Source organism: Melanaphis sacchari, unplaced genomic scaffold (assembly GCF_002803265.2).
Source record: "Melanaphis sacchari strain LSU unplaced genomic scaffold, SCAv2.0 Contig91_pilon_pilon, whole genome shotgun sequence".
Taxonomy (NCBI): Eukaryota; Metazoa; Arthropoda; class Insecta; order Hemiptera; family Aphididae; genus Melanaphis; species Melanaphis sacchari.
In genome coordinates, this window is record NW_020271649.1 from 1,474,089 (window position 1) to 1,494,163 (window position 20,075).

Consider the following 20,075-nt stretch of genomic DNA (forward strand, 5'->3'; position numbering starts at 1 on the left):
CGTAGCGTGCACGAGCACGATGGCCGCCGGCGTGTTGCCGGCTGCGCGGGGGATATCCCGGAGTGTTTCCCAACAACACCGCTCCGCGCCCGCCCGCCACGTCCGTCACGGCTATCCGGACCAACACGTGTTTATCGGGTACCGCGCACACGGCTTGATGGACGGGCGGAAACGGGCGCCACCGTTGTGCGCAAACCCCCGCCGCACCACCGGCCCCGCGACCAGACGATCGGAACGCAGCCCCACCACTCGCCCGCCCGTCAATCGCGATCGCCCGTTACCACCGCCGCACCGGTCGCCCGATGCCCCTACCCCCCGCGCGCGCACATACGTCGTCGTCATAGCCGTACCGTAGTACTGTTGTAGTATTAGTAGTCGTCGTCGTCGTCGTCGTCGTCGCCGCCGTCGTAGTTATCCCCAAGTTTCGACTCCCGTGTGTTCCGACCGTCTCGGCCACCAGTAGTAAACACTTGTTTAGTATGTGAGCACGCCGCTTATGTCGTTAGTGCTTCCGTCGGTTGACCAATTTTCTATATTTATCATTATTGTTCACTCGTTCTTCCGCCCGAAGACGCTCGTTAATCGTCTGTTTATCTATTAAAAATCAATTGTTATTATTTCTGTTTGTTTTATTTTTTTCGTTGCCCATTCGTTGATTTTGATTTGTTTTTTTTTCGGCACAACACAGCGCCAAATACCAGCTATTATTACCTACATTATTATTGTTTCACGGTTTGATTAATGACTTCGGAATTATGGGTACAAACGGCGGTCATCATCGAGTACACTCTACGCATACACAGTTGACAGTGATTTATTTGGGAATCCGGGATCCGGACGTCTTTGGAATGTAAAACTATGTTGCGAAAAATATTTCCAGGGGAAGTCCCTGTCAAATGTAAGTATTGGATTCATCTTATGTTTTGCACAGCGACTGTTAAATTACAGTAAGAACAATATACTGCGTTAGGTATACATTATGCGCTTTTTACCGTACTGTAGTGCGCTGATTCGTGTGCATCTAAGCTTTACTAAAATCGGTCGAAAAAAAATTAAATCGTCCCGGATGTGCGCGATAAGATTCTATCGAATGAATGCGGTGAAATGAAATATTAAATTGTCAAATTGTCGTTTTATCCGTCAGAGTGTACTAGTTATATAGAAGTAGAGTTCGAATATGTTTTATCGTTTCGCGCCTTATGTTGTACCATCAATAATGACTGTAGAAAAAGAAAACGCTTAAAAATCGACTATACGAATACGTTACTGCGGCTTGCGAAACCCAATTGCTCGACCTTTAACCACGTATTTTTCTCATATTATATTATGTTATTATCATAACTAATTGTTGGCGGTCATTTTTCTCATCTCCGCGGTTTATCGCTCTACCTTAACACACGTCGCCGGTTCGACAACCACAACAACAACAACAAACGGTATATTATTATTATTTCTTATTGTGTTTTGCGTTATATATGTATATATATATGCGCATGTGTGTATATATTTACGTTATTTTCGTTTGGTTTTCGACACGCGGTATATTGTATAGTTACCGTAGAGTATGCACTGTAGTACGTTTGTGTACGCGGAGAAATGTGCGGATTCCCCCTGACCCGGTCCGACTGCCTTACCGCCTCCACCGCTGCACTGCCGCCGTCACATTGCCACGGCAGGCTGTGCGTGTGTTGTTATTCCCGGCACTGTCCGCCACCGCCGCCATCTCATCGCCCTTCACTACCGTTCCCCCGGTCAAACGGGTCACGAGGAGTCCCCAGCGGAATCTTACTCACAACACACACACACACACACGCGCGCGCGCGCATATAAACACACACACACATTATTCCCACGTTGCCGCTGTGCACAAAACACACTCACACATATACACTTGTATTTATGTACATACGTATTATGTTGTATAAGCGTGCATCATTATACAGCGTCGTCCCCTCCCCCTACCCCGCGTCACGGCCACGTCGTCGGCACCAAGGTTCCTTGTATTGCGTTATTGGCATATCGCGTTGTCGTTCGGGGTCTCTCTCTCACGCTCACTCACTCACTCACTCACTCTCTCTCTCTCTCTCTCTCTCTCTCCCTTCGCCAGTCGCCACACATCGGCCGACCGGCCGACCCCTCCACACCACCCACATTGACGCCGCCACAGCGCGCGATCCGTCCCCGTCCTAGCCGGGGCCACGGGCCCGCCTTGCTCGATTGCGCGCGCGTACACGAAACGGCCAATGTTTACAACCGGGTTCTCCCGGGCACCTGTTCTCCGCCGCGTTTACGCGTAAAAATCGTGAATAACCCGCGCGACCCAGACGACGAACGGAGCCCGCGTATACGCCTTACCCACATACACCCATTCGCCTTCCGCCGCGCGTCGTTCGCGGCGGAGGCGCTCTCGTCCTCGGCGCGGTGCGTGCGCGCGTATGGCGTGCCAGTGTTGTATTTAAATAATAATAACAATATTATAATTTAATAATATGCAGGTATGTGTGTGTGTGTATGTCGTATGTGTACGCTCTCGGTACGTGACGTAGCGCGGCGGCGCTCCGTAAACGATCGTAATGCGCAACGATCATGCACGCGGTATCGCATAGTAATATGTAATAACAATAATAATAATAATAATAATAATAATGCGTGGTTGCGTATCGGTACGAGCGCGGATACGAGAGGAGAGGGGCATTCTAACAAGTGGTTTCGGCCCGATGAGTAATAATAATAATAATAATAGCGTGTGCGGCTTGACGTCGTTTGTTCTTCGAGACGATTTTCGGTTTCTGTTTGCCGTGTTACCGCTGTGTGTTATATGCGTTTATTGTGATCGGTAAACGACTATTACTCGTATCGGTAATTACTCATTAGTCATTAGTTGTTGATATCGTCGTTATAGCGCATTATAATAGTTATCTCGCTCTGCTGCGCTGCCCGGTTTCTCGAACATTTTCTGACACTAACTCGCGGTTAATCGTACAATATTTTTATTTTTTACCTGTACGACACGATTACCGTGTAATACCGTAATGCGCAAACACCGAAACAGTAATCATTATCATCGTAAAATCATAATAATATTGTACGACACGACGCTATACCGCGTTATCGGAACGACGGTTTACCTCTTCAGTTTATTACTCGCACGCTAATTTGATACGAGTATTACCTCGAGCTTCTCGATTCATTACGATTTATGTAGTGTACGATCAACAAACGATTGATAAGTCCATACGATTCACCGTCTAGAAATAAATCGTGCATCGCATTTGCTTGTACCGATTATTTAATTATTACATTCGTTTATCGGTGTCTCCGGGCACTCGATTCGCGCTCGATAAGCCGTTAAAAAAAAAATTGTTTCATTCATTCGCCTTGTGTTTTTATTTTTATTTTTTAGCGGACACGACGAAATTAAATAGTCTGTAATATTCTGTGACTGGCGTTGCGGTTTCGCGTATTTTATTATAGTGATCATATTCTTATTGTGTGCCGTTCGTGTGAAATTGACGAAGCTATTATATTTTTACACACGTTCGATTGACAAAATACATACGCAGGTGAGTTTCAAAACGTCGCGACGACGTGTAAACGTTCAAATTAATTATTACTGTATTATGCTGATTTATTATTCTGCCGATTATGCCGTGGTGGTGTTACTATCCGCGCATTATGTATTATTATTATCATCGCACGAATCGGAAGTGTATGTCTTGCGACCACGACGAACGTGGTATGCATACGTAACTTGTTAATGTGTTATGTGTGTATAGTAATTTAAAATATTAATTTATTAAATGTAGATATTAATAGATAATCATATTGTTTATTATTGTGTTTAACGTTTAATGTGTGTCGACTGTCGAACAAATACCACGCGTGCGTTCTTCGGTTGTAATCGAAAATCCACACGCCATCGTACAAAGTCCCATTTATCAATATTCAATACGTTTTATTATTGTGTAGATAAGTGTTTTCAAAAAACCATCGTTCGGGTTTCTTGTGATGAATAAAACAGAGGTTATCGTTACAATATAATATACAGAGACAGAGGTATACACGTTAAATCGGCCTTTGAGTTTTGACGTGGATATCTTACACTGCGGCAGTACTCACACCTGCCTACGTTTGGTGTATAATGATATTGTGTTGGGCAAATAAAAAAATTCCCTGTCCTTGATTCGAATGTATCGAGATGGGTGTATATGATATTATCGCGTTTAGGTATTATAAGTGTATAATAATTTACTTTTTAGTTTTTATAAGAATTGGACATGCGGGAGGGTGTTTTCTAAAAAGGTGCGGCGACCGTGTTATTTATGTTACACACACACACACACACTCACAACGGGTTTACACCGGATACACGGCGGGTGGTGGGTCGTCCTGGCTCGGTTTGTAGAGAAGTAAGCGTACGGTCAACCGGTTTTCATTATCCGTGGACTGGACGGCGCCAGCCGGGCGGCACGCTGGAACAGGAGGTGTATAAACAACGAGAGATTCGTCTAGTCTCTGAACCCGACGGCGCGGCTGTGCCTGGCGACTCTGTACGGCGATTGTCACCTGCACCACCGCACCGCCAGTCCGTCACTGTAGCCAACGGGTCAACGATACCATAGGACGCGCGTCATCGCCGCGCTTGGGTTTCCAGGGAAACGGTGATTGGTGCTGGCGACTCACCATCAACTGCTTTTTTATCCTATTTTGTATTTGTCCGCTAAATACTTGTATGATAAATCCTACTCTTATGATACGATTGTTTTGCACACCGCCGCCGTTTGACTTGCGCACGTGGAGTCTCTGTTCACTTCGTTGATCGACCGTCAAGTCTACGTTTATTATGCTCAGTGAAACTTCCATTGACGAACACCTCCAAATAAGCGACGTTCTTTGGAAACAAATTACATTTTAAATCTTACGAATATCAAACGAAATCCCATCGTCCAAGCGTGTCCAGCATTTGAAGGTTTTACCGTGTACGATAAGTTGACGTCCGTTAACGGCTCCTGTGAAGGTAGTGGTGATCCCTGTAAGATTTAGTTTTATTATAAATTGTAATTATTCTTCTTAAACATGATAATGGGCGTGGTCGATTGGACTTCAGGTATGTGTGTTGAGAACTTCTGTTAATAACTACATTAAAATGATTTTTTTGCGTGGAATAATATAATCATGAATCACAAGTAACAAGAATACGACAGTAATACTTTGTTTTTGTTGTTATTATTGTTATATTATACTGTTTATTTGTTTTGTCTTCGATTAGTAATTAGCTAGTATAAGCTGATGTGTATAAATTAAAAAGTTCGTATATAATTTAAAGAAATTATTATGTTATTGCAATACGAAAAATTATTGCTCTTCGAGTTTAATTTATATTTTTTTAACACTTGGTGTGCTGTTTTGGATTTCGGTTATGCTCTCTCAATTTAACCACGCCTATATAATGATATTGCATAGTGAACCGTTATGCTATTCATTTCTCTTTATAATCTACATTTATGTAGCTTGAATTGATAACTTAAAGACTAATACAACCTATATAGTAGAGACATTAAAATAAATGTATTTAAGACTATATTTAATCAATAAACAGCACATATTGCATACATTAAAATATGGTTAGTTGATAAAAATAATCTTTCATTATTTACACAAAATTATACGTTTATATTGTGTATAGTTTTTCATTAACGATTTACTAAAAGTTCTTATTATATTTTAAATTAATAAAATACAAATATTATAATTTAGACAGTGTTGAACCATCAATATTATTAACATATTATTTTTGTTTGATTTTATATGCAATAGCCAATTATGTAACTAAAATTTTAATTAAAATACATTAAGTTTAAATTAAGTTAGACAACAAGTACGTATTAAGAGTTACATTATTTGTTTTCGGTGATTTTCTTTCTGATATGTTCTATGTTTGAATGTATATTAGTTTTAAGAGTTACCTTATAGCTACTTTGCTATTTGCGCTCTGTAAAACGATGATTTTGTTTTAGTTAACGTTAATTTATTCGAAATATTTGTATGTTAGGTGCTTACTTCTACACGTTTTATTGTACATTATTATTATGTATAACATTGTACTAAATTAAATCTGAGATACTGTAGCGCGTTTGTTTATATCATCGTCTACGATGGTTGTCTTCTTATAAATAGTTAAACATTATTTTTTTATTCAATAGTCAACTCTTATTCGACGATGATTAAATACTTATATAATATATTTATAACACATGTCGACGTGTCGTTAATATCTAATGTATGTATTACGTTTATGTGTCTACATATGTATATATGTCTCACACACCACGTTGTATACATTATATATATTATGAGTTATGACAATACATATTAGAAATTATTATAATGATAATGAAAGAACATTAATTTATGTAATATATAAATAACTAATTAGTCGCTCCGTTCAGTACAGACGACAGCTGCCCGGTCCGGTAGACCACAGACATAGTTTCGTAATTACGCATCTATTTTACATAATATATTTGTTTTAAAAATCCATTTTCATTTCACAATCGTCATATTAACGTAATTATATTATTATAATATACGCGCGCCGCGATGTGGTGTGGTATATTAAAAACGAAGTGTACTGAAGGTCACTTGTTGCTGAGTACTATTTGTATGCGCCACTTAGTTACAAAAAAAAAAAAATAAAACGTTAAGGTTTTTTTTTTCATACCGTATAGAAAGTAAACAACCGATGCCGTTTCAATGAGTGAACGTGATATGGTCGTAGGAGGGGATCTGGATTGATGTTTTGCTTGTTTATTATATTATGATAGGTAGTATACATATTATAAGCATTTTCGCGCCAACTTCCAACAGGTAACAGACTTCACTTCATAAATCAGCTGTGCGTTTATAATCAACCTTTAACCTGTAGGTTACAAGTTCTGACCAAAATGGTTGTTTGCAATGAACATTATCCATAGGCATAAAAAAAGGAGAAAGTGATTCATTCATTTTATCAATGACTATAATAATTTTCGATGTAAAATTTAAGTGTGATGCGTTACTCGGGGACAATCAGTATTGAATCTAGGACGTCTTGCTTTAATGATTTGGATATCTATCCCATCTCCAAGATTGTAATAGGTATATATAATACTTAAATAGTATACAATTTATTTTCTTATAGTAGTGTATTAGTGTATGATATAGGTACACTTTTCTTAATTCCTATTAAACAGTGTGATACCTCGCGAATGGTTAGTGTCTATTTGAAAGAGGTTGCATTGTCCAGTACTGTAAAAAAATCTGTGTGGAGAGGGAAAATGTCTAAATACCATTGTCCATGATAATCGCACTCGCACGTGCTATGGAATGAAAATTTGAATCGATATAACATAATTTGTTATAACATGTATATGTTGTGATTAAGAAAACGCTATCTTATATAAGTAGATAGGTATAGTTATGAATTATGATGTCTAATATATTATCTTAAATAGAATAAAACGTTAAAGTATGTATAAATATTATATATATAAATCATCAAGAACATACGTATTTAATTTATATAATAGATAAATCATACTAAATTATAATACACATGTTTTAAATATTTTTTACAGTATTTTTACGGATTGCTGAACAAATTTTTACCGGCTGCGTACGAAATGAGTCATACAACTTTTTAGAACGAATTGAGTCTCTGGTTGTTTTAATTTAAAAAAAAAAATACCAATTGAGTTCATGTTTTAATATTAACTAAATCCCGTCAGTCATATTAAAAAAAAAAAAACATCTTCCTTATCATTTTTATCGACTGAGGATTGTTTGTCACAAAAAAATGTTTAGGTTTGATAAAAATTATTTTTTATTTTAGTCTTAAAAATTTGATAAATGTATATAATTCTTGATATTAATAATTTCATTAAAAATTCACAGCCTATATGTATGTTATTAATAATAAACTTATTATATTATTATTTTATCTGATGAAAGTCTTAAAATTAATATGAACGATATCACATAAAGTCACCTCTGTATACGTATATCTATGGTTGATTTTATATTTTACTCGAAATAATCCTAGGACTTAATACAATATACTAATTATCAATATATTTTTTGTTTATATCCGGGACTCAATTAGTTTATTTAGCATATTATTTTTACCTCGGTTCAGGTATAAAGACTCAATTAGTATGTATTTTTTCACCATACAAATGATCCGGGGAGCATCATTTCTGCGCATTTTTTAAGCTATCTTTAAAAATCTTTTTAAAATTCATAAAATTTTGATATATTATTATTACATTGAACTGTTTCGTGAGTGGCGAGAGATTGTAAGGTTCGTCTTATCTACAGTAAAATAAATTATTATACCAAATAAGAAATTTATAATAGACTTTATATGTTATAAACATTTTTGAAATCGCATCCTCTACCTCAAGCCATCCACATTACATTTCAGTTATATCTCCTTTATAATAGAGTAAAATTAGGTAGTTTTAAAATTAAAAAATTAATCATAATATTTTTAAGGAACTAAACAAGCAATTGACTAGAACGGAGTGTTGAAGTTGTAAACTAACTTATGGATTGAAAAAAAAATGATTAAACAATCAGTTTTTACAGTTTAGTGATGAGTGATGACTATAATTATTAGTAAAATTTAAGTTTTATTTATAAATTTTAATGACCTAGCACGTTTACAGTGTGAGAAAATTATAACTGTGTTTCAGCTAGGCGTATTTATAATAATTAATGATGCAGGTACATGGTGAAACACGCTATTCACTATAAAATACTAATCTCATCTGCAGCATGAAATCAAAATCTGATATTAAGTGTTTAATAGGTTTCTATTTATCACACCTAAATATGATCAGTTTGTATAAAATGATACTCAAGATATTTAACTTAATTATTATTTAGAACGAATGATAAATGGCTTAGCTTTTTAAAGATATGTTTAAGTATAGATAAATTGGACAATGAAGTTTCTAATTGAACTTTAAAAGATTTATGTCTCAAGACCCTCAGGTTTCGTTTAAAAACTGGATGTCATACCCGTATTATAATGTATTTCGAATATATATATATATAAATTATTTATAGATTATTTATAAGTTCACCTAAAACAATAATGCACTCGGATAAAGTTTCCATTATAATCTATCCTATAAACCTAACCATTAATTCGATTGTTTGTATTGTGTTGTACCTAGGTATAAATACGATTTGAAGTTTTCAAATATTATCAATGCGTTATTCGTTTTTAATAATATGCTTTTACGTTGTGGAAAACATGTAAAAGACAAACTTTTATTAAAAAAATTATTTTTTAGCCGGAGTCATATTGTGCTGCAAAGATAGTGGAATACGTGAATGTACACCAACTGCACCATTTATTGCACAATCATTATATTACATGTAATTATTGTTTATGAATGGGAAATTGGAATGGAATGCTCATAATGCTTATAGATAACGTAATAATAACAATCTTTAGTAGAATAGAATTTCCATTAGAATATAATGTGTTGCTATTAAAAGCGTCGGAAAATGATTATGTATATTATAGAATGTCGATTCAAAAATCTTTAGTGGGTCAGCCTTCACCCGAAAACCGAAGACGGTCATTGGCGATAAATTCCATGGACTGGCGCCCAAACCCGAAACATCACCCGCGCCGGTCGCTATCTCTCTCGTCGACTGCCACTTTTGAAAACCGTGACAACCTCCTCGTCTTGAGTTTAGTGACGTTGCGTATCTATTACTATAATCATCATCGTCGTTATAATATATTATTATATTATCGTGTCGCGGGTGCGTGTGTGTATATTCAATTGAAGACAGATGGCAAACCGGTTCTCGCCAATACTGTGTGTAATATGTATTGCCTGCACGCGCCGATCCGGGAAAACAGAAACGAAAAGGATTATAAAAACGTAAACCTGTCGCTAGATCGACCGATCGTCAGATCGGCGATCGGTGTTAGTTTTTCTTCCTGACCTGCGTACGGATAGGAAAAAAAATATCATCGTCACTATACGCGATGTATTAAGACTCTATACATTACGATAATAATGATATGTCTTTTAATATGATCATAATAATAATAAAACACGTCTTATTCGTCTGTGTCGTTCGTCGTTATTTAATCTTGTCTTGCGCCGAACGTTGCGTACCTATCCGCCGTACGACCGCGCTGCGAAGTGTTGAAACTCCGTCACGTACATTATCAGAAACAAATACACGTGGTAAGTGTCGTGATATCGCATACGAGTGCGATCTACAAGCCCGACAGTCGATACGTGGAGAGTAAAATGTTGTCGTGTATAGGTACATTGTTCGCAAACACCGCGGTTTTTTATTTTCCCGGCAGTGTTGTTTATATTGTTGTTGTTTTTGGCCGAGATCGGCAAGCCGACCGCTCCGAAAATCGAATTCGGCGTGGTGCACTGCACTATGCACGTAGGTGGTGCAGCGGCGGTTGACAGCGTAACATGTATATTGTCCGCGGCGGAGGTGAGCCCGTGGGGTATTTGAATAGTATTCTTTCTTTTCACTCGGCAACGACGCTAATATTAGCTTTTGGCTCGTCTAAGTTATGCGCGCGCTCTGCCCACGTACTCGAATGTGTGTATATACGCGCGCCGCGGTGATTATTATTTATAAATATATATATATATATTATATATTTTATATACACTATACTAAATAATACTCGCGCGTACAATTCCATTGACCTCGCCAAGCTCGTTGTATACGCTACACGTCGTATTATTTCTGCTCAGTCCGAATATTGTTATGATTTGTATTTATAAATTGTGTTTGCTTTTTACGTTTCAGTGGACGATACGATCAAGATGAGTCCCAGCAACAACGAGAACAAAAGTGAGTTGTAAAAGATACATATTTTATGTAGTCATATAGGTACCTAAATTAAACACGCACATACCTAAATATATTCATAAACTATACGATGTACGCGTGTATATTGCATTTTTACCCGTTAAATATGATCCACAAGTCGATAGTCTCAAGTCGGTAACAACACTGATTAGTTTACTCGATGGCTGAGATAAATCAAGCCCCGTCCAGTGCGAGTCAAGTGGCCCGTGGGCAAACATTAGCCCACAAATTTGTGATTATAACGATTCCCAACGCAGTACATATTTGTTTTTATTTATTATTCTCATGATCGGGGAGAAAAAATCGTCATACATTTTCTAAACGCAAACACAGTGCGGGCTAATCCATGCTATTTTTTTGTTCGTAAAGCCTTGATAGGCGGTACTGACAACTAAGACTTGGTGCATACTAATACACTATTTACACGAATATAATAATAGGCATATAGTAGATATTTTAATTATTTTGTATTGACAAGTATAAATTAAAGCTTTATAAAATTTTAAGCTTACGACATTGAGAGCCTTTTACAGCATAGGCAGGGAAATGTAATAATAATGATAATATTTTCGATATAGAGTAATAAAGAAAAACTACATAGGTATCTAACTATGGAAAATTAGCATTTAATTTTAAGTGAGAGGTACTCAAACGTTATGATAATTTAACTTAAATACATAATATAAAATATGATATTAATTTTTGTTTAAGTAGTATGTATTTCAAATAATATTAGTTTTTAGCTAATAATAAAATGTATTATTGTTAATTAAGTTGTTTAATTATTTAACCTATAGTAGACGATATATATAACATAAACTAAGTATATATACTTTAGATTAAATGATTATAGGTACTTTGATTTTAATAGCTCATTATTGTATTAACGTAATTATGTATACGTATGATGTGTAGTAACCAGTAGGCATAAAAACCAAGAGGGGATTTAAAGCTAAATTGTTATCTGCGTCTGTGTAGTCTCAATTACTTACATCTTATATCACGTGGTCAAATAATACTCATCACAAGTACCTACTTAGTTCCAACCAGTAGGCTTCAAATTAATATTATAGTAGAAATTATTGACCTATTATATTATAATTTATAATAAAATAATAATTTTTTTTTTTTGTTGTATTACCTATATGCATTCAAACTTAAAATTTTTATAAGATAATGATTTTACCAATATTTACCATTGGTATACGCGGAAGTACGGCGTACTAATAATAAAATAAAATCGTTTTTAAACTTCAAAAATAAGTAAATAATTAGGCTTTAGCTTAAAATTTTGTAATAGATATTACCTATTAGGTTGGTCAATGATTCTCATCATTCTAATCAGTACCATATATGTGCAATGTGCACTCGACATCGTTAAATTTATGATGTGTTTACTCCTAAATACTGATGAGAAATCATACATGTATGTTTAAGTGCACTTAAAACAATTTTTTTTGGCGTTTGTTTTAATTTTTAAATACACATAATATGTAGATTTACATCTGATTGATTTCATTTTTATGTTTGAAAATAAAAATAATTACATTTGGGAAATAAATTAAGTAGGTAGGTCTATTGAATATTTTTCATTTGACATTATATTATTGCTAATGATATTATTAATTGATTAGAAACCATAGTATAGTACCATTTGTTACCTACCTATGCATGTATTATGTAATATATATATGTATATATACATATAAATTTGTATTTTTTGTGTTATAAAATAATTTAATAAACCATCATGTATACATTTATAACTATTAGTTTTATAAATATAATTTTCAACAATCCTAATTCGTTAATCTAGGGAACTAATTAGATGTGATCACTAATGATAGCTTTTTTTTTCTAGTAAAAATATCATTATATTTGGAATAATTTTTAAATATTATCTAATACTAAAGATGGTTTACTCATTTTAAATGCCTATAATATAAATAATATAATAATTTATGAGTTAACATTTTTAAGTTAGTTTTATTTCTCTTGACAGCAACTGCTATTTACTATATATTTCGTGTTTATATAACAATGATTTACACATATAGTGAATAAGATTGACGTGGAATACCACATTTATATGATGTAAAGCGAAAGAAACGAATTCAGATAGCTTCAAGGCATTGCACGTGAAAATTGTCAAAGGGTGACACAGACTATTATATTCTTGAGTAAAACGAACCGGTTAAAATTACAATGTTTTTAAAGTCACGAGGTTATAGTAATACATTTACAGGTTTTACTATTTACTAATGAAACTTAGAATTGATGACAATTTTTTTTAAATATTTAAATTATGCTTTGAAAGATAGAGTTGAGTCAAATGTTAACACATTTATCACGAATTTCAATCATCTGGTGAAGCGAAATATTGTATAAATTATTAATCATAGTGAAGCTATTTAGTAATTTTATAGATATTGCAGAGTTGTATCAAATTATTTACTCGATAATCGAATCTTATGGTCATTTTATAAAATCATACCTGCTGTATACGTTTATGTTAGATTGCATTTAAAATTATTACAATGTAATTTATGAATATATATATATTTTTTTTTTTAGACGTAATGTGTCATTCTGATAAATCTTTGCCATCGGCCCCTCTATCGGGTGGAAATTACTTACATAAGAAATTCAAAAAAATTGCCACGGCTGACGATTATCCTGAAGTTGCTATTCCTGCGCCTGTGATGTCCACTGATGAATATTCTCTTGAAGGTGTATGGCGACATAAATGCCCATATTGTAAAACTGTATGCACCAAGCAAAGTGCGCTTGCTAAACATTTACAAGTGCACTCCGATGAACGTCCCTTTCCATGCGAAACATGTGGATTTGCTTTTAAAACAAAGAGCAACCTATCGAAACACTGTAAATCCCAATCTCATACAGAACGGTTGGCAAAAGAAGAACCAGAAGATGTAAAACCAAAAATTTATAAACCGAAATTTCGTACGTCCTCAATAAACACAAAATCGGAAGAATTAAATACATCAGAAGATCATTCCGAACCGGTTACAGAGATGGTCCAAGTATTACCAAATAAACAAGAAGAAGATTCTTCTCAACCTTTGAATTTGTCTGTGGTTGATGCAGTTAAAAAATGTCAGCAAAAAATGTCTCCCGTTGTAGTAAATGGTCAAACTGAGCTAAAAGGTGTATACAAATTGCTATTAAACCAAATAATTAAATGTAATGAGAACAAAGAACAGCCTTTTTGTGAAATGTGTGGCTTAAAATTTAATAGTCAAGAAGACTTGGTCAGACATATTTGTGATCGAAATCCAAACGGAGTTAAATATCCTGAGCCCAAAACTGTAGCCATGCCACTTCCATCACCAGGACCATTGTTAGGGCGGACACCTTTAGTTGAGTTTCACAGACCAAAGGAACCTGATGTACAAAAACCAGTGGTTTTACGCGTTGGTAATTTGATGCAACAACAAGAAATGATTGCCATCTTGCAATGTAGTCGTGCTGTACCTTTCGTACCAGGAATTCCAGGACCACATACAGCAATATCTCATCAATCCCGGCCTCAGTATGAACCAAAACAGACTGATCTTCTACCTTCGAAGAAACTAAAAGTAGATGACAAATTTATTGTTTCAACATCTCATCATCAGGTAATAATAGTGTATTTTGATTAATCTAATTGGTGTGTATTTAATTTTAAGTATAAGTTTTATTCCTTCTGAGAGTAACTGCTAATAAAAGTCTACTTTAATTGTGAAATTTTGTTGTAACCATAATTGTCAAAGCTAATTGTTTACAAAGTTTCTTTTAATAAAAAAAAAAAAAAAATTGTGAAATTATTTAACAATACTTGTATTATTAAAAAAAAAAAAATTATAAGAAAATATGTTTATACAAAATATTATTTCATATTAATTATACCTCTAAAAAACCATTATGTTTAAGTATTTTTAAATTTGGAATTTATCCAAGAATTAGAAATGGCGGGTTAATTCTCAGGGTCATTTAACATAAAAAAACAATTCTAGTTAAATAGCTTATGAAATTCTTGTATTTGTTATTATTTTTCTATACCTTTTTAATTTAAACTAAATAAATTTATTTACACACATATTCTTTTTAGTTATTACATAAAATACAATTCTTATTTAATATACTAGTTAAAACAAAAAATTTAATTATCATTCATTTAATTTTTCAGTAGGTATATATATATTAATAACAAAAAAATAGTGTGTTATAATTTATTTTATTTTTAAATATTTCTATTAATATTAATATAAATGAATTGTACAACACAATAACAAATTAATAATTATATAAATGTTTAAATGTTCATAATTTCTTATTAATATGATACACATTTTATCAAAATAATTTTTACTTATATATGTTGGGAACATAGTAATAAATATTATATACTTACATAATAAGTTTTCAATTTCAATCATTATTGATAAACATTAAACACTTATCATAATTTATTCTTAGTTTGAAGTAATCAGTCTTTTAATATTATTTAAAATATTATATTGTTAGCTGTTGACATTGAAGTTAATAGTGCTAGTATGGTTTTAATAACCAGTAATTGATGCTTTACATTATATCTATAATTTTATATTTTGTAACCCAGTCATCATCACCTTGGGTAATGGTTCATTAATTGTTACTATGAAGTCAAAAAAAAATGAAATATTACTTATTATAAAAAAAGCTATACTGAATTATATATTATTGCATTAGTCTTATTGAATCCAATGAACATTATTATAAATAAATATAAATGGTTGTTTTTTTTTCATAAGAATTTTATTTTATACAATTTATATTCAAATAATTACTTAGAGTAACTAACAACATTTTTTTAGATTCCAACGACCACTACAACTACTAGTACAGTGGCTCAGAAATTTGTACGGCCAACATCATTGGCATTCAAACCAGGAACATTCAGTACTAACCGTATGTTGCCCATGGTTAGTCCAGATACTCCAAGACCAAAAAAGAGCTATCAACAATTGTATCTTAATGGTCATGCATATACTTATTTGGGCTTAAAGTGTACAACAAGAGTATTCTTTTGTACGCTGACCAAATGTCAACCCACATACACAATTCTTCCAGAAGTTAATACTATATCAATGTACTCAAATTGGAAGGTATATAAATATTGATGAACTAATTCATTACATGCATGTAATAACACAAATAAAAAATTATTATAGTTTTTAATTTGTTATTTGTGAATATATATTAGTTGAATGATAAATGTACATTTTACATATAGATTTGTTCAGATATGGGAAGTAATGTGCTGGGTGTTAGAGGTATGGATTTATATGACTCAAGTCAACGTAACTACAGATATGTACAAGCTGGCAAATCTCATGATTACATAGTTGCCCATTCATCTTACAAGCATCAGCAATTGCCTGATCAAACCAGTAGAGTTGAAACTAACTCTTTGGGTAAATTGAAGATCTGTCCTGGAGGTTTTGAATCCAATGAAGATTATGTATATGTTAGAGGCAGGGGAAGGGGGCGATATGTATGTGCTGATTGTGGAATTCGTTGTAAAAAGCCTTCAATGCTCAAGAAACATATCAGAACTCATACTGACTTAAGGCCATACACTTGTACACAATGTACTTTCAGGTAATATCTATTGAAAATGTAGTAAGAGGTATATGACATATTTTTAATATTTTATTTTTATAGTTTTAAAACTAAGGGTAATTTGACAAAACATATGAAGTCAAAAGCACATTTCAAAAAAGGAGTTGAACAGGATCAAAATCCAATGTCTATGGATGATGTCAAACAACTTGATTCTGAAGATATGGAAGACTATTCTGAAGATAATATGGATGAAGACGATGATATTGATGATGAGGATGATGAAGAGGAAGCAGTTGATAGACATGGATGGCGTAAAACTCAATCTGATTTTGATGCTGCACGTTCATTATTAAGACTTTCACAAGTTTGCCCATCACAAATACCTCAGTCAAATCATGCCAAAGCTGGTATATTACCTTATGATCACCGGCCTGTATCATATCCATATCAATCTCCTTTAACAACATCTGAGCCTGAGGTAAAAAATAATCACCAGTACCAGAAACAAATTAGTCCATCTTTACAGTCTGGAAGTAGTCGCTTAGTATCACCATCATCTGTTCCACCTACAACTGTTTTTAATAATACAGAAGTAATTCAAAAAACACCTGCGGATTTAAGGCATAATGTAAATGCAATTCTGAGTAGTAGTCCAAAAACCACAGTTAATAAACCAATGGATCTTTCACGTTTTGGAGGTAGTAAAGAATCAGAACAAATTAATAAACCACAAGTAATATTGCAATCCCCTAAAAAACCTAAAGCATTATTTAGACAACCTACGACAAATGGTCCATCACAAAAATATACCAGGTATTTGTCATGTTTTGCCGTAAAAATATGCTCAATATAACTGTTACTAATAAATAATTATGGATTTTAGTATTCTAGAAGATGGACGAAGTAAGTGTATGGTGTGTGATAAGGTATTCAATAAACCTAGTCAATTACAATTGCACATTAATATACATTATTTTGAACAACCATTCCGATGTGAAGGCTGTAAAGAATCATTCCGAACTAAACATTTGCTTCAAAAACATTTGGACTCTATCTCACATTTGAATAAGGTGAGAATTATTGTTTTAAATTCTTTGTAAGTTTTAGTTTTTAATTGATATTATTTTTTTCAGGTGAATATGATGTCCACCCAAGGGCCCATTGTTAAAAATCCAAGACCATTTGAATGTGCTGATTGCCAAGTCGGTTTTCGAATTCATGGGCATTTAGCTAAACATTTACGATCCAAAATGCATATTCTTAAATTGGAATGTTTGGGAAAAATACCATTTGGAACATATGCTGAAATTGAGCGCTTAGGATTGAATTTAAATGATATTGATACTACTGACTGTGACAGTGCATTAAAAAGTTTACAAGCTAGCCAAAAAGCCGCTTAATAAAATAATCAATTAGAGTAAGTTTTTTATTGAGTTTGTTAAACAGAAATATAATAATAATTGGACGCAATGTATTTTTTTAGGTCAATGTTAAAAATTGGTTAAATTTTTGTGTGGACATTTTTTAAAGCGCTCAATGTGAAAAAAAAGACTGATCTCTAGAGTTCGAGGGATGAACAACTAGAAAAATGTGATAACAAGAGACATGAAATCACCCAAGAGGTATTCTAAAGGGATTTCGGCCTAATCACAGACTACAAAGAAACTGAGCGGTTATACAATTTTTACCCAACCTATTAATATAAACACTAATCTATACTTATATTTATAATATTTGAAAACTGGGTATGTAATAATGAATTTGGTAACTATGCATAAGAAATAAGTTTTAATGTATTTAACTAAGAGTTTATATTATACGTATAGTAAATAGTAATGTAGTCCAATTACATTTGGTCAAAATTGTATTTATTGTACTAGCAAGACAAGTGAATATGTAGCCTGTTAAATGATGTCAATTCTCATGATGATCTTCCTTTAATTTGTGTTTTGGTTTTTATTTTTTAGGGATTTGATTTAAATATTTAACTATAAGTAATTATATTATGTATTTTTTATTATTATTATTATTATTATTATTATTTTGTGGCAAAAATAATGCTCAGTTGAATTGTGGCTATATGTATTATTTTTTGGTCTATTGTTACTGGAATTTTGAAAATATCTAATGGTAAACTGACATGATTTCAAATAAATTCAGTAATTGTTGAACATCAATGTTTTATGATTTTTAATAAACCATCAGCTTACGAATTGTTTGGAAAATGAATCTTGGTTTCATGTGTCATTGTGTCATCACTTGTTAGTTCATCATCTTAAAAAATCTCATAAATAAATTATACTTTGTACAGTGGCATAACTTGAATTTACAAAGATGAATTTGGGTCTAAATTCTTACAACTGTTCTTAAAACAAATTACAAAATTAATTAAATACATAAAGATTTATTTAATTAAACTAATAATAAATTGTCCATATTCTGTCAATAGTTCAATAGTCAATACTTTAGAGCGCTGTACTACCTAGGTCTTCATCTCTTAGTCTTAAAACCCATATAATAAAGCATTCCAAAGTTTGAAATTAAAATGTATACAACTAGTACCGAAATATGTTTATTATTGCATTTTATTAAAAATTAAATTAAAATCAATAGTTGATAACTGTTCTTCTATAATTTTATCATAATACAATAGGTATAATTGTTTACAAACACAATTCGATAATAATAATAGTTAGGGCTAAAATTTTTACCCATTTGTGGTATATATTTTTTTTTTATTTAGTCCAAATAATACAACTGTCAGTTATGTCCAGTGACACCAAACACGTACTTTTATGAGCGGTTTGCCTCTGTATTTAACTATGGTGATAGTCGGTTGGATAAGTTGATACTCTAGTTTGTAAATCTTACAAATATACAAATTAAACAACAGCCGATCAGTTGTCTATTAAGACAGTTGGATACTATGATGTGATAGAGCGATATTATAGATATCAATATTTTCTGTCTTTATCAATGCACATCTTTATATAATATAAAAACGTGTATTGACATATAAATCTATTTGACATTAAAAATATGATGAAGTTAAATACCTCTCAGTGTTTAAAAGTGATTTTATGTTTAAATCACTTCTTATAAAATTTTAAGATAGTTAAATTACCAATGTCCTCGCAAATCCTTTTAGAAACATCTATTTTTGAAATTATAAATTTATAAAAATGGTTTTTTGTTTTAAGATCAAACATTTATTGGTATAATAATACGTATTTACTATTTATTTAATTTTATTCTTTTGTTTTCTTCTAAAACCACTATAAAGTAGGTAAGCAATTTATAGGTAATTAATACCTAATTTTCATTTTCAGTATGTATAAAAAATAAAAATAAAATATAATTTATGTGACATTTTACTTAATAATAATTCATATTATTCTATGTTATTTCAAGCGGCATATTTAACAATAAATATAATCTGTAGCATTGATATTTTTAGTGTGTGTATCAGTGTTAAGCTTGAGGTATAAGTTTATAATCATAAGAGAATAAGAGACTGTAACTTGCAAATGAGTAAAAATAAACTTATGAAGATATGTAAG

The 20,075-nt window shown here is 32.8% G+C and overlaps 1 protein-coding gene across 3 annotated transcripts; it reads left to right on the plus strand.

Annotated features, from left to right (window-relative positions):
* Nucleotides 1-388: 388 nt before the first annotated feature.
* LOC112602924 (transcription factor HIVEP3-like) lies at nt 389-18,662 on the plus strand. Of its 3 annotated transcripts, none has more exons than XM_025351296.1 (9): nt 389-898; nt 10,846-10,890; nt 13,483-14,546; nt 15,765-16,055; nt 16,184-16,551; nt 16,615-17,328; nt 17,399-17,585; nt 17,649-17,932; nt 17,999-18,660. In XM_025351296.1, the coding sequence occupies exons 1-8, from the start codon at nt 859-861 to the stop codon at nt 17,913-17,915; spliced, it is 2,976 nt and encodes a 991-aa protein (XP_025207081.1). In that variant the 5' UTR covers nt 389-858; the 3' UTR covers nt 17,916-17,932; nt 17,999-18,660. The 3 variants fall into 3 exon arrangements, with proteins under 3 accessions (XP_025207081.1, XP_025207082.1, XP_025207080.1); XM_025351297.1 differs by lacking the exon at nt 389-898 and adding an exon at nt 2,784-3,563; XM_025351295.1 differs by lacking the exon at nt 389-898 and adding an exon at nt 10,082-10,253 and having other exon boundaries at nt 17,999-18,662.
* The last annotated feature ends 1,413 nt before the right edge of the window (nt 18,663-20,075 follow it).

What these genes read in the sequence shown, in the direction of transcription:
- LOC112602924 (XM_025351295.1), top strand. Translation starts at nt 10,085, where the DNA reads ATGTCTTTTAATATGATCATAATAATAATAAAACACGTCTTATTCGTC. An exon ending in ATCAGAAACAAATACACGTG is followed by an intron (nt 10,254 to 10,845) that starts GTAAGTGTCGTG and finishes TTTACGTTTCAG; the next exon opens with TGGACGATACGATCAAGATG. An exon ending in CAGCAACAACGAGAACAAAA is followed by an intron (nt 10,891 to 13,482) that starts GTGAGTTGTAAA and finishes TTTTTTTTTTAG; the next exon opens with ACGTAATGTGTCATTCTGAT.